The sequence below is a fragment of the Sceloporus occidentalis genome, unplaced genomic scaffold, assembly GCF_023333645.1.
Source record: "Sceloporus occidentalis isolate IW3139 unplaced genomic scaffold, rSceOcc1.0.p SCAF_2, whole genome shotgun sequence".
Classification (NCBI taxonomy): domain Eukaryota; kingdom Metazoa; phylum Chordata; class Lepidosauria; order Squamata; family Phrynosomatidae; genus Sceloporus; species Sceloporus occidentalis.
Window position 1 is genome coordinate 78,409,887 of NW_028316982.1, and position 12,638 is coordinate 78,422,524.

Below are 12,638 nucleotides of genomic sequence, written 5' to 3' on the forward strand. Positions count from 1 at the left end.
AGAGCTTTGATTGTGCATTACTGTATGACAGAGAGTTGGACTGGATGGTCCTTGTGGTCTCTTCCAACTCTAGAATTCTATAAGGTCCAGTCAGAGCTGTGCAGAATGTACTGGTAAATCTCCAAGTGACTTGTGGTAAGTTTCCAAGAGTTTCTGAATCCCAGTCATTTGAAGAATCTCTGGCATAACTGACCTTGATCTAATCTGGCCTTGTCTTTCTCACCTGCTAAATGTGAGTATCAGCTGGTTGGCTTTAACTAGGTTTTTGTGCAGCTCTGCTATCCAGTTTTATAGCTTGGTATAATAAATCATGTAAAATCTTAGGGTTAGATTCTTACTTGTACATGCAAGCTTAGCAGGGCAGAAGAAGTGGTTCAGTAGATCCTGCCTTGGCCATTGCTTTGCATCTGTCACCACCAGACAGACACATGGCCACTGGCTGTACTGCTTATAAGATTCTGGTAGTTACAATCCAAAAAGTAACTTTTTCAAGCTAATAACTTCCTCCACTCCCTTGACCATGTCTGATTCTGAGCATGTCTAGATTCTGGTAAGAGACAAAGTAGATGGCACAAGCTGTAAGTCTGTCCACCTCTAGCCTAAGTGACTGATTTAAAAGCAGAAATTGTTTTAAAGGGCAATGTGAATCCTTTTTTAATGCTAGCATGTTGACATCAATATTTTCAATAGTTTTGTTTTGTTTTGAAAATGATCTGATGTGGGCTGTTTGAGATTCCAGAGGTGCATCTATGTTTTATTTGTTCTAAGTCACATTGCCCTTCAATGGCCTATGACTGCAGTACCTTAACAAATGCCTTCAGTTGCACTATTACCTTAATAATAGGTGAACAGTAGCAGTAGGACATATAATTATCCATGAAAATAGTTGACTTTACTGTTCATTGATTTTAATACTGAAATTCTTATCCAATAAGGCAGCTTACAGAAACAATAAGAGATAATTTAAGTATCATAAAAGCAAAACTTCTGGAAGAAAGGCATCTAACTACTGTACAAGTGTAAGAGTTAAACAGAAATGAGTCATATATTTTCCTAAAAGTTTACAAAATGAGGAACTGATAGATGCAACTGGGCAGCTTATTCCAGAATTGGAAGACCACTTGGGTCATGAGATGAATAAAGCACATGCACTACATGTAATAGTTCCCAAACTGATTTCCAGACAACTGCATTTACAGTGTGTGATAATCGTATTGCAAGATTTATTCCACTGTTAACAGTGAGTAATTCCATTTATTATTATTTTCCTTCTCATTTCATGTCTTTCTCCAGGTGTGACCACAGTGGCCACTACTGCAGGTAATTAATGTTTTTGTGAAATACAAATAATACATACATATATTCCATTATTGATTCAGTAATATTGCCCTTTTTAACTAAATACAGTTGGCCCTCTGTACCTACAGATTCTGCATCCATGGAATCAACCATACAAGCTTGGAAATATTACCCCTTAGGGGAAAAAACCCTCCAAAGCAAAACTTGATTTTGCCATTTTATACAGTATAAGGAACACCATTTTACTACCCCAGTATATATAATGGGACTTGAACATCTATGCATTTTGGTATCCACAGGGGGATCTGGAACCAACCCCCAATGGATATATATATATACACACACACACACACACACACACACACACACACACACACACACACACCACTGTATATTTATTAGTCCATTTTAAATAAATCTAGATTAGCTAATAAATAAAAATGCTGACTCAAATTAGGTATTATGATAAAAATGTGACTGCCACTAAAACCACAGTTTTTTACTCTCCCTGTACTCTCCCAATGTATAATCAAGTTTACCTATGTCCTAAAATCATGAGGTTCTGTCATTCTTCTGTCTTCACCCTGTAACATTGATGACTGTTACCAGTATGAAAGAAGGAAGGAAATATGGGGCATATTAATGTGCAGACATAGGAAAGCAATGCTAGAGACCATGGCGTGGAAAGAGCAAGTGGACAAAAAGGCTGCCATTTGGCCTTTTTCAGGAGCTATTATAAAATATATTTACTATAACTGTGGGACTGAAACAATTAGATCTTTATAGATGGTTTATGTGTTTTATCAATACCACAATTATAGTAAATATGTTTTTGTCTATTTTATAATAGTCCCTGAAGCAGGTAAGTTGGTGTTATGTCTGAAAAGCATTGGGCTTTTTAAGAAATAAAAGCTTTTGGACCATCACCCAGCACATGGGACTTTGTCTCCTTCCGTTCTTTTACTGTGAATATGTGATTTCCAGTTTTTAGCTCTGTTCCTGCCTGGTATATTGCTCAGCAACAGTGTCAGTCTTCAGATACCATGGGCCCTTTCATTTGAAGAATTATAATATTATGACATCCTATGCTATCCTGGATCAGAGTCCTAAATTCACCTCATAAACGGCAAATCTTGGATTCAATAAGCTCATGCCAGCCAAAGGAGAATCATAATGTTACAATTCAGAAGTGGGAAAGAGTCCCAGGTGTGATATTTTCCAACTCTTAGCTCCTTGAAGTGCATGGGTGACTTGAGTGTTTGTCATGTGGCAGAACCATTTAGAGAGCATTCCAGAAATATACTGTAGCACAACCTTCATAAAACAATGTATTCAACAGATACCCTTTAAATTATGTCTTCTATTACCTTTCTTTCATAGCTCCTGTGGATAATACAACTGCAGATCCTGGTAATTTTTTGTTTTGTTTTTCAAATTATATACTATAGAACAATTGTTTTCGACTATCACATGGGTCTTTGGAATCCCATAATGATGTCTGCACTATTACCGTTCTTTTTTCATAAGGTCCTTCTTTTCAAAAGGCTATCCATTCAAAACCCTATTACTATGAATGTTTATAGAATCCAACCTCAGTTTTACTAAAACCAAATTGCAAACAATAGACAGGAACTCACTAAGTTCGTGTTTACTCACTGCTTCTTAAAACCATGATGACTTATGGGGCAAGTTATATTTTTCTTATTATTGACAGAAATTATACTGTCAAGAACGCTGCAGCTATGGATGAGTAAACTGGGCTAAGTGAATCTGTTAGTTTTAGTTTTCCGGCCCTGGAAAGACAGTTCCATCCCATGCATGCTTGTACATTTTAAAAAAAAATGAAAATCACACAGAAATTTATGTGGATTTTTGTAGATATTTTCCCTAATCTACATATTTTATATGCACAAGTTTTTGTCTAATGTATGTATTTTGTATGCACTTCTGCCATATATGCATTTTACAACCATTTTTTTCACAGATAATTTCTGCAGTATTATAATTTCTGCCCCTTGTGCATTTCATAGCTGAACACATGCCTTTTGTGCACACTTTTCTTCAACAGACACATTTTGAGTGTACATTGCTCTAATTTAGGAGTTTATCAGACAAGGGAAATTGGAAGTATAATCCAATGGCAATCTGAACACAATCATGGGTTTTAATGTTATTGCGTGATAGACTGCCACACACAAATTTGGGCAATGGCATGCTATTTTCAGGCAATGGGAAGCCAGTTCGAATGCAATGCACATTCACGTAATTGTGCTAAACTAGCGACTTTAAGTGAATGCATTCTGACCCCACTTTCTTTTCATTCGAATTTAAGAGAAATTCCTCCCGTTTGATAAACTCCATAGTGGCTCCCAAACTTTGATCTCCTAGATGTTTGAGACTTCAGCTCCCAGAATTCCTGACTGTTGGCCAGGCTGGCTAGGACTTCTGGGAGTTGAAGTCTAAAACACCTGGATGACCAAAGTTTGAGGAGTGCTGCTAGGTGTGCATATGTATCTTTGTGCATATTTTAAGTGCAAATTATCAATAGACAGCTATGTTCCAATTGGGATATTGATTTGGAAAATGCAGATTTGGTAAGGTCATATCAATATGCAGACCCAAGAAAATTCACTCCAAAACCGAATAGTAAGAAGCTTCTACATATTCTTGTTTTAATTCTATCTGCTTGGTAGCTGCTTCTTTCCCTTCCTATAGAAAAAAGCATGGAAAGCCCTGAAAGTTCTGCTTTTAGTGTGCAAACATTTAGATTCCAAGATCCAGGGTGCATTTACAGTATACAAATAATGCAGTTTGAAGCCATTTTAAGTGATGTAGCTCCATCCTATGTAATCCTGGGATTTATAATTTAACAAGTTCTTTTAGCCTTCTCTGCCAAAGAGTGTTGGTGCCTCACAAAACAAGTCCCAGGAGCCATGGCAGTTAAAGTGGCATCAAACTGCATTACTTCTACAGTATAGATGCACCCTTAGGGTACACAATGAAACCAAACCATGTCACAATGATCCAGTAAATACTAACAATTGAAAAAATATACTGTACACAATGAAAACAAGACAGTACGGTCTGCACTGTAAATGTGTAACAGGGGATCTAGTGTACTATCAGAATGGTTCTTCTAACTGATGAACAAATCTGTGTATGTATCCAACATCTTAATTAAAAACTTACACCTTTTGCTTCTAATTTGTGACCTCAATTTTCTTTCCCCACTGTCCAGTAACACTTTCATGTCTGCCAGAATACATGAAGGCAGTTATTGCACAAGACTATCTCATTTCAAAGTGTGGCTCTCGATGCCATCTGTATTTGAGTGACCCTGCCTGCAAACCTGTGATTACGAGACAACATTATATATTCTATATACCATATGATGGTTGTGACACAAGACGGGAGGTAAGACAGTATATATTAGATCATATGACATATCAGTATAATTTGATAGCTCTTTACTTTCTTAGCTTTAAGGAAGAGGATTTCAAAAAATAAAACATCTGACATATTGATCCTTGGACTAAAACATATTCAATCATCTCAGCTCAAGAGAGGAATAAGCATTTTCATTGTATACATAGCCCCATAACACGAGCATGCTATCAAAATAGGAAATCTTCCATTCTCTGTTTTATCCAACCTTGAAACTATAGTTAATTGAAATATTCTTACTGATTTGCTCCCATCACAAAGGAAGGAACAAAGAGGTCAAGATTATTTATCTTGGTGCATTAAGGTGAGATATGATCATCTAACCCAGATGACAATGTTTACACTGAAAGGAGCATTCACAGAATTATTAGAGTGATTTTAATCGATCAAAATTAATTATATGAGAAACACAGCAAGAACTCAGTTAGTATGACATGTTCATTTTTAGTTGCACTGTAACCTAATAAAGGATAACTTCACTCTTTTTGTTTTTTTGTGGGGTTTTGGGGCTATGTGGCTGTGTTCTGGAATAATTTATTCCTGACTTGTTTACACTGACTCTTCCAGAACATGGCCACATCGCCTGAAAAACCCACAAAAAATCATGGATGCAGGCTGTGAAAGCCTTTGACTTCTCACTCTTTTTGCAATGTAATTTTACAATTACTTTTATAGCTACAAGAGTATGGCATGGTAGAGCAAGAATATCACATGCTACCTCATGTTCAAATGCTGACTCATATTGTACTATTTACTGCTACTTTTTTTTTATAGTAACTGAAATCATATAACTTAGTTATATCCGAAACAAAGAAAAATAGTTACTTTTTTAAAGCATTCAGTATAATGGTATATACATTTTGGCCTTGAAGCTGCACTTTCCAGGGTCTGAACATAATTGGAGACAATGGCCCATACATAAGGTCCCTTTAGCACGTCCTGGCGATGTGCTAGGGTTGCCTCGGGGCGCCATTTCCAGACGCCCCACAACCCTAGGACATCACCAGGACATCACAGCTGTACGGTGCCATATACACGGCGCGCACAGCTGTGATGTCACTGCCGCGCGACTTACAGACGGGGGCGTGCAGCAGTGACGTCCTCGCACTGCCGCAGGCAGTTTGCGGCGGTGCTGAAAGGAGCCACTATTTAGCGGTCCTTTTGTTTTCATGTAGCCGCACCGTGCAATTTGGTTGCTGTGGTGTGGTTACGCGGAAAAGAGAGGCGGCCACTGGCCACCTCTTTCTGGCAGTCTGTACCCCGCCAATATTAGATGGATACAGACAGCCATTTATAAGCTACTAAAAAGTGCCCCAGTCTAACTGAAATTACCAAGGACTTTCTGAATAAATGTTATAAATGGGTCTTAGAGGCGAAATAGAGGGTCAAAATAAGCAGGTTTCTAGCTGGCTTTGAGACAGGGCATTTTGACGATGCATACCTTGAAGCTGGCTGGAAAGAGCACCCAAGCCGCTCTACGGGGAGAAAAGCCAGACTAAAAAGGAGCTGGATTTTCTGCTTCTTCTTGGAAAGTGGGCACCTTTGCATAAATGCACCAATGCCAAAGCAGCTCTAAAGGGGCACTCTTTCCAAACCCTAACCCTAACTACTGCCTATTTAGTGAAGAGTGAAAAATGAATGCTTTTCTTTGCTTTTTTGAAAAAAACTGACTGCCCATTTGTTTAATGCTTTAACAGAACACTGGAAGTACTAGCAGTTTCTCCAATACTGTCAGCAGCTCTGGAAGTGGTGTAAATCTCCAATTTCGCTTCACCTGCCAAATGGAACCAAGGCAAATGACAGAAGTAACACACAATGTGGATGAGTATGAATCCACAAAACAAGTCCAAATGCAAAAAACACAAATACATGTGAAATTTTTATTCTATGACTCGCCTTCCTTTTTGCACCCATGGAATAACTTGCCCTACTTTATGAATCTGAATCAGGGCCCATTTTTCCAAGCTACGCTCTACAGTTTTAATCAGAACCTGATATTATTCATAGATACATGTGAGGCGTCTAACACGAATGACTTCACTGCTAAGAGCCATGTCATCATAAAAAGAGGGTAAGAAAAAACAAACAACAAATCCATCTTTCCAGCTTTCATAAAGCTAATCACTGAGTGCATGGAATACATGCTATGTATGCAAGGAAACCTTACCTTTAATGTATTTTTCCTCTACCCCTTTTTATTGCTCTGTCTTACCAGGCCTTCAAGTTATCCAAAGCCCATCTTTTTTCTGCTTCTCTTGTTACCAAAAGTATCTGTAATGCATATTCCATCTTTTCCTTGACCCTGCTTGGCTTCTTCAACCCTTTCCTCTGAAATCCTTGCATCTCTTTTCCTGCTTGATCTTTCTACTACATAGTAGTTCCCCACCTGTCCAAAAGCTTGGTGCTTTTCCCTTCTTTTAATTAAAAATGCTAAATCGTTTTGTAAATATGACTTTTTTTCTAAACAGTAGTACAGGTACTGTGCTGGTACCAATACTACAGCACTCTGTAGTCAGAGGTACTGTTTTCATAGAGTTATAGTTTCTACAGTTTTTCAAACATGACTTATTAGGATATGGCGTAAAAGTGCAAACTAGAAGCAGAAAGATTTTTAAAACAAGCCTATACACTCTGTGACCCACCAAGATGGCTGCATCTTACCAGCCATTCTTTTATTCTGGTGTGACAGACACTGAGTTACAACAGTGGTTTCTATGTCAAGATGAAAGCTACCTCTTAAAACGTCCCCTTTCTGAAGGATTACTCTGAAATGCCTTGGGCCTTTATTGTAACTTTATCTAGCACCCAAAATTTCCATTTTCCTTTTGCTTTCTGTGATTGGTTCTTGACAGTTGCTTCTTACTCTGCTTGTAAAACAAAACAAACAAATAAATAAAAACACCCTGGATTTATTAAATACCAGATCTGCTGTAATACTATCAATAACAGAGTGAAGAATTCTGTACCACTTTTAAAAACAACTCTTATGAGTAAACCTTTTTCTTCCTTTAGTCTTTCTGTCACTTTTGCTACTGAAAGTAATCTATTGTGTTGACACATTAACCTGCTGGAAGATGTGCCAAATGAATTGCTTATGGTGTGTCCCAAGCAGCACCTACTGTGGTACTTCAGCAATTTCTATTTCATGCATGCTAAAAATGCATCTATTTTTTGCAAACCTTCTCTGTTGTTTAACCTGCATTAGAGGATACAGTGTGTAACTTTATGATGATGTGGCTGTGTTGTAGAAACAATACCATTTGTCAACAACCATGCCAGTGAATTGTGACAGTGCACAATGAGGATGCCACACAAGATGTCCCATTCTACAACGGAGGCACCCATTGCACAGTGAGATATATCTACTGGAACACATGTGTTGAGACATGTGTATCAGGACATATTGTGTTTTGGCCACATGACTGGTTCTGCTTGCATAATGGTCTGGCTGGCATAGCTACATCTCCCCTTTCCTCTTGAGAATAAGGAGTTTATCACATGAGCCCCATTCTCACCATGTTTGCATCAATAAAAGGAACTGGATACTGTCCGGGAAAGCTGCCAGCAACACTGACCGTAGCTGACAACAGAGCCTTTAGTTTAGTGGAAGTAAAGCAGACCCTGCAAAGAAGCAGTCCGAGGGCAGGTCAAGAATACGAGCCGAAGTCAGGATTCCAGAGATTCCAACGTTCCGAAAGTCAAGCCGAAGTCAGGATACCGGGAAACAGCGTAGTCAAACAGTCCAGGGTCAAAACAGCCAAGAGATAACGAAGTCCGGTCCGAGGTCAAGGTAACAAAGAATCTAGATACTAGGAGCTAGTGCTAGCAGCAATCACGCCGAGGGATCATGCAATAAACTCTAGCAACCAGCATTAGTCTCTCTCCCACTTAAGTAAGGGAAACTCTCCCTCATGCCACCTGAGGCTGGTTGGCTAATTGCCTCTCGGCAATCGTCTGTGATCTGCGTCTGCAAGCACTCTCGGCTCTTCTCTCTTTGTAAGAAGGCACCTGCAGGCAAGCTTCGTCTCCAGAGTCACCACTAGGCTGTGGTACCGAAGGAAGCCTCTCTTTGGCACTAGGACCTGGTTGAACCTCCTCCTCTGGGGCTGGAGGATCACAGCTGGGACCTGGCAGGGCAGGAACAGCACCTGGCGTTGCCTCAATCAGCCCTTGCTCTGGAGGAGGCTCATCCTCCTCCTCATCCTCCGAGAGCTGATCTTGGCTGGCCATGACAGATACATACTAGCTTGTGAGCATTCTGTGTTAGAGGCGTGGTGGCACAGTGGTTAAATGCAAGTACTGCATCCACTCACTCAAAACCACAAGGTGGTGAGTTCAATCCCAGCCAGGGGCTCAGGGTTGACTCAGCATGGCATCCTTCCGTAGGTCACTAAACTGAGTACCCAGTTTGTTCGGGGCAATTAGCTTACAGTTGTAAACTGCTTAGTGTGGCATGAAGCAGTGTATAAATGAAGTTGCTATAGCTATTACACGTCTTTGCAATATTGTGACCATATAACACACTCCTCCTAACTCTACCTTCCTACTTTATGCCCCACTCAGTATACCATTCAGGTTTTATTGTTATTATTTTTAATGCTATTCCAAAGCTATGCTAATAACATTTATTAAAAAAATAAGAAAAAAGGAAATTAAAGTTTTTAAAAAGAAAAACAGGCTGCTCTGGAATAGCAAGAGGGAGGGGGAGAGGAGGAGACACTGACACTACATGAGTGCATAATACTGTCACACAAGGAAGTTATCACACTTGAGGATTAATGCTACGGCAGTGCATTTGGGAGCTTTTTGATGTATTTTCTTTGTCAATGATAAGGTGCACTCTAACAATGTTTTGAGGGCAAGGCAACAAAGAGACAGAGATGGCATTGTGTGATAGGTATCACCAAATGATAATCTCCCAAGAACACTATGCAATGGTATCATTCAATTTTATGCACTTGTAAATTAGTTTACAATAATGTAATTCCAAACAGGATGCCAGCCACTGTATTTTGATTTTGTAGATTGCACATATTGCATGTTTTATTAGTACTGTAAACCGCTTTGATAGCCTCAAATCTGAGCAGCTAATAAAGATAAATAAACTATAGTATAACACAGGGTGTTATAACACAGTCATGATAATCTGTTCATTTCTCCTATTTTTTCCCCCTTGCTTTCAGGTGCATACAAGATAATACCTACACTGATTATTTTACACAAAACAGAAGAATCACCCATTTCAGATTTAAGCCCTTCAGGGTTTTCAGCAGATATTCCACAGTTTACCTACAATGCAAAATAGTGGTGTGTCATGCATATGACTATTCCTCTCGATGCTACCAAGGCTGCCTATCTAGGAATAAAAGGGAAGCAAGCTCAGATCAAGAACAGTTGGGAGTTCTTGGACCACTGGAACTTGAGTAATCCAAAGACATGAACAGTGTCATCTTGAACGTAATGACTTTCAGTGATTCCTACCAAGTACAGGGAGAATACTTGTAAAATTAATGAGATTGCACTAGAAATTATTCAACAAGGCAAACAGTCCCATAGTTGCAGCACCTGGATGCACAAATCTTTCCATTTTGCCCCTATCTTCTACTGTCTTTTGATTCATTAATAAAAATCCATACAATCTTTTACTTGATATTGTCAGATCTAATTGGATTAGTAACTTAACACAAGAAATAAAGCTATTTGGAAAAGTGTCATTTTTTGGTGTACCTAACCATATCAAGGACAATTTCTGATTATTATTTTTTTGTCACATTAATTTGGCTTTTATCCATCATTGCAACATGGATAATATATTGGTGAATTGTCTACATGCTTGATTAAATTTGTTGTGTTCCAAGGATGCAGCCGTATAATAAATGCCAGATTTTATCACATAGTGGAGCTGTGAAGAGGTATTTCTGTTGTGTGAAGATATGGATCACATTTAGAAAATTCCAAAGCAATTACCAGACTGCCTCAAAGTGTTGAGAGGTTCCTATTCTTTTTGATATGATTGTACCTGCATATTCATGAGTCCTCTTGATATATGGCAGGCTTCCCTCTGTCTTTGTGTCCTTTCCCCTCCCTACCGCACTGATCAGTCTCACATCCAATCTCAGACAACATTTCAAAAATTAAATTTCACCTGTTTTCAGTGAGAGGCTGTGCAGACTGGCCATTAAGGTGGAGTCAGGGCATGGCATCCATACGACGCATGCCCTAACACTGCCCCCATGGTGGCATGATGCCGCACTCCACTCCACATGGTGCATGGCATCACAGTGCTCCTCTGGTGCTGCATTTACATGACACAGCACCAAATGAGCACCTTAAAGCCACGGTACCACATCTATCGCACCCTGGAAAGGTCAGATCAGGGCTGCGGCATGCAGTTGGGAGGCGGCTGCAGGTTGCCCCTTAGGAGCAGTCTGCATAGCCTTTGAATCTTTTCTCTAACTCAGGAGTTACAGTCACGGTGCTAAAGTATTTGAGCAATATGAAGCATTAGAGACATTTTGTTTTAGTGCTAACATTTCTGTTTCCTTGCTTGATCTCTGTTGAATTTATGTCCTGCTGAAAATAGCTGTGTTTAATTGGTGGTCAGCTTTCCTAGGTCTGAGACAGTAGAAACATAGTCAAGTCTCTGATACATTTCATTTCAGAAAGTACTGGGTTTATTTAAACTGACTTGGAAATATTCAAAGACATAGCTGTGTTACTCTGGAATAGTATACAAAGGGGTCATAGAATCTTGGAGTTGGAAGAGACCCCAAGGGCCATCCTGTCCAACCCCCTGCCATGCAGGAACTCACAATCAAAGCATTCCCAACAGATGGCCATCCAACCTCTGTTTAAAGACCTCCAAAGAAGGAGACTCCACCACCCTCCAAGGGAGTGTGCTTTCACTGTCGAACAACCCTTACTGTCAGGAAATTCTTCCTAATGTTTAGGTGGAATCTCTTTTTCTGTAGCTTGCATCCATTGCTCCAGGTCCTGTTCCCTGGAGCAGCAGAAAGCAAGCTTGTTCCCTCCTCAATGTGACACCCTTTCAAATATTTAAACAGGGCTATCATATAACATCTTAACTCTCTCTTTTCTAGGCTAAACATCCCCAGCTCCCTAGGTCTCCCCTCATATGGCATGGTTTCCAGACCCTTCACCATTTTAGTCCCCCTCGTCTTGTCAACATCCTTTTTGAATTGTGGTGCCCAGAACTGGACACAGTATTCCAGGTAAGGCCTGACCAAAGCAAAATAGAGTGACACTTACTTCCCTTGATCTAGATACTCTACTTCTTTTTGCATTTACTTTTTTTAAAAAAATTGAATCTTTATTAAATTATTTTAACATATATACAATCGGCTTGATGTTAAATAATTGTAATCATAAAAAAAAATTGTCAGAAAAGGAAATGAATGTATTAAGTTTGCAATGAAAAAGTGCTCCACTTTCTCAGGGCACTTGCTTCTGTTTACACAGCTGCATTCAACCTCCTGATTAGGAAACCTCTTACACCACACCATCTTGAACATCTCTCTGGACTACTCACACAAGCCACGGCTATGTGTGTGCATGTTCACACACATATATAACTACCTACTGTTAGTGCATTTTAAAGCTTGGGTAACATCACATCTGTGACTCTGGCAAGTTCATTTGTTGTCGTCATGGAAAATCGGTAAAAATTATCTGGCAAGATTGTTGAAGCATGTATCTTTGAGGATATCCCATAGTGGGAAAAATATGTATATATTGCAAAGAATATACATTCCTCTCACAAGCCTGAAATACATTATGATTCTGACTTTATGATGAAGAGCTTCTTGCTTTTCCAGTACTATTGGACAGCTCAAGTTATTTTTATAGTTGCAGGGATGCCTTCAATGGATGTGGGG

General features: G+C 39.3%; 1 protein-coding gene across 1 annotated transcript in view; it reads left to right on the forward strand.

Moving 5' to 3' along the window:
- Positions 1–10,628, forward strand: part of LOC149318586 (scavenger receptor cysteine-rich domain-containing protein DMBT1-like) — a 247,983-nt gene extending 237,355 nt beyond the window's left edge. The window contains exons 57-61 of the mRNA XM_089508336.1: positions 1,294–1,320; positions 2,680–2,709; positions 4,538–4,713; positions 6,441–6,814; positions 9,927–10,628. Coding sequence (XP_089364462.1) covers positions 1,294–1,320; positions 2,680–2,709; positions 4,538–4,713; positions 6,441–6,814; positions 9,927–10,170 — 851 coding nt within the window. The 3' untranslated portion in view covers positions 10,171–10,628. The remainder of the gene's footprint in view (positions 1–1,293; positions 1,321–2,679; positions 2,710–4,537; positions 4,714–6,440; positions 6,815–9,926) is intronic.
- The last annotated feature ends 2,010 nt before the right edge of the window (positions 10,629–12,638 follow it).